Source organism: Folsomia candida, unplaced genomic scaffold, assembly GCF_002217175.1.
Source record: "Folsomia candida strain VU population unplaced genomic scaffold, ASM221717v1 Fcan01_Sc005, whole genome shotgun sequence".
NCBI classification, from domain to species: Eukaryota; Metazoa; Arthropoda; class Collembola; order Entomobryomorpha; family Isotomidae; genus Folsomia; species Folsomia candida.
In genome coordinates this window covers 348,231-349,505 of record NW_019091197.1, presented here as the reverse complement: position 1 = coordinate 349,505, position 1,275 = coordinate 348,231, and the positions used below count along the sequence as shown (strand labels likewise).

At 38.2% G+C, this 1,275-nt stretch overlaps 1 protein-coding gene across 1 annotated transcript; it reads right to left on the bottom strand.

Annotated features, from left to right (window-relative positions):
* Positions 1–256: 256 nt before the first annotated feature.
* LOC110850200 lies at positions 257–1,275 on the bottom strand. Its single transcript, XM_022097668.2, has 2 exons — positions 1,112–1,275; positions 257–732 (listed from the first exon to the last, which is right to left on the bottom strand). Exons 1-2 carry the CDS (start codon positions 1,188–1,190, stop codon positions 365–367), a joined length of 447 nt encoding a protein of 148 aa, XP_021953360.1. The 5' UTR covers positions 1,191–1,275; the 3' UTR covers positions 257–364.

Genomic DNA, 1,275 nt, shown 5'->3' with positions numbered 1-1,275 from the left:
TTTGTTACCATTTTGTCGTAAATTTATTTTTGCGACATTATCCTTCGTCAAACTGTCTGTCAATCAATATACATACATATCCTCGATGGGTAGATATAGTCACATGCTACATATTTAAGTACATGGATATATGTATCTACCCCCAAATTAATGCCATCCTGCCATCCTTTATGTACGGTCCTACCCAATATCGTTCTCTAAATAGTTATGATTACACAATTAAATAATAGGATACATCTCCACTCGCTACAGAAAATATGATGCTATAGATATTTATTCATTTCAAATATATATTTCTAAATAAAATTTCGACTAAACATTTTCACTATAACGCCACGTTTACAAAACTTTCACGTTAAAATTTTCAAACAATTTTCACGTTAACGATGGCACAATCCTCATCATGCTCTTCATGATCTTCCCATTCCTCCGCCGTATGGACGTGTTCAACCTGGATCTTAATCGCCACATTTGTCCCAGCCAGGTGAGCCGCTGGGGTGTAGTAGAACCTCACGGTGTAGGGGATTTCCGGTACGACGGCAGAGTTGGGCAACTCCTCGTCGAAAATGGTGGCCACTTTTCCGTTGGAATCCTTCACGACGACGTTGACTTCAAGACCGGATGCGGCGTGATGTGTGGTAAAGTCGGCTTCGATGGTGTACTGTCGTCCCGCGGTAAGACTTCCGGCTGAACCCTCAACAATTCTCACCTGATTGAATTGACCAAGCCCACCTAGATAATAATTGTCACATGATAACACCCATTTCTGGTGTGTTACATCTTACATTTGTTGAAAATTGTTTGATTTACTGCACTCTTAGAAATCTGGTATTGCGACCTGACTCGTATAGAGCTTTATTTAGTATAGAGCACTCATAGTCAGGTAGATATTGATTTCTCGGTAGTAAAGTTGCTACCGCTTGGAATTAAAATTTTAGACACGTGTAGAAATTACTACCGATATAGTAAGGCTTTAATACTAAATACCTCCCCGTATACTTTTCAATACCGCTTTAGTATAGAGTCAGATATGAATACCGCTTGGTATTATTTTAATACCGGATTTCGAAGAGTGTCCATATTTTGAATATGTATGTATATATGGTCGAACCACATGACGAGTGTTGGACAACCTCCCCGGCGGAGAGAGTAATGCAAAAGAATAATGCGAGGAAAATTGCAGAGTTCATTTTCAAAAAATAAATTTTTGAAATTTCGAAAATTTTTGGTATATGTAGTATAGGTAAAAGTGGGTACAAGTTACTAGATAAGTTT

Coding starts and splice junctions, on each gene's coding strand:
- LOC110850200 (XM_022097668.2), bottom strand. CDS start 1,190: ATGAACTCTGCAATTTTCCTCGCATTATTCTTTTGCATTACTCTCTCC. Junction 733..1,111: donor TGTCCAACACTCGTCATGTG/GTTCGACCATAT, acceptor ATTATTATCTAG/GTGGGCTTGGTCAATTCAAT.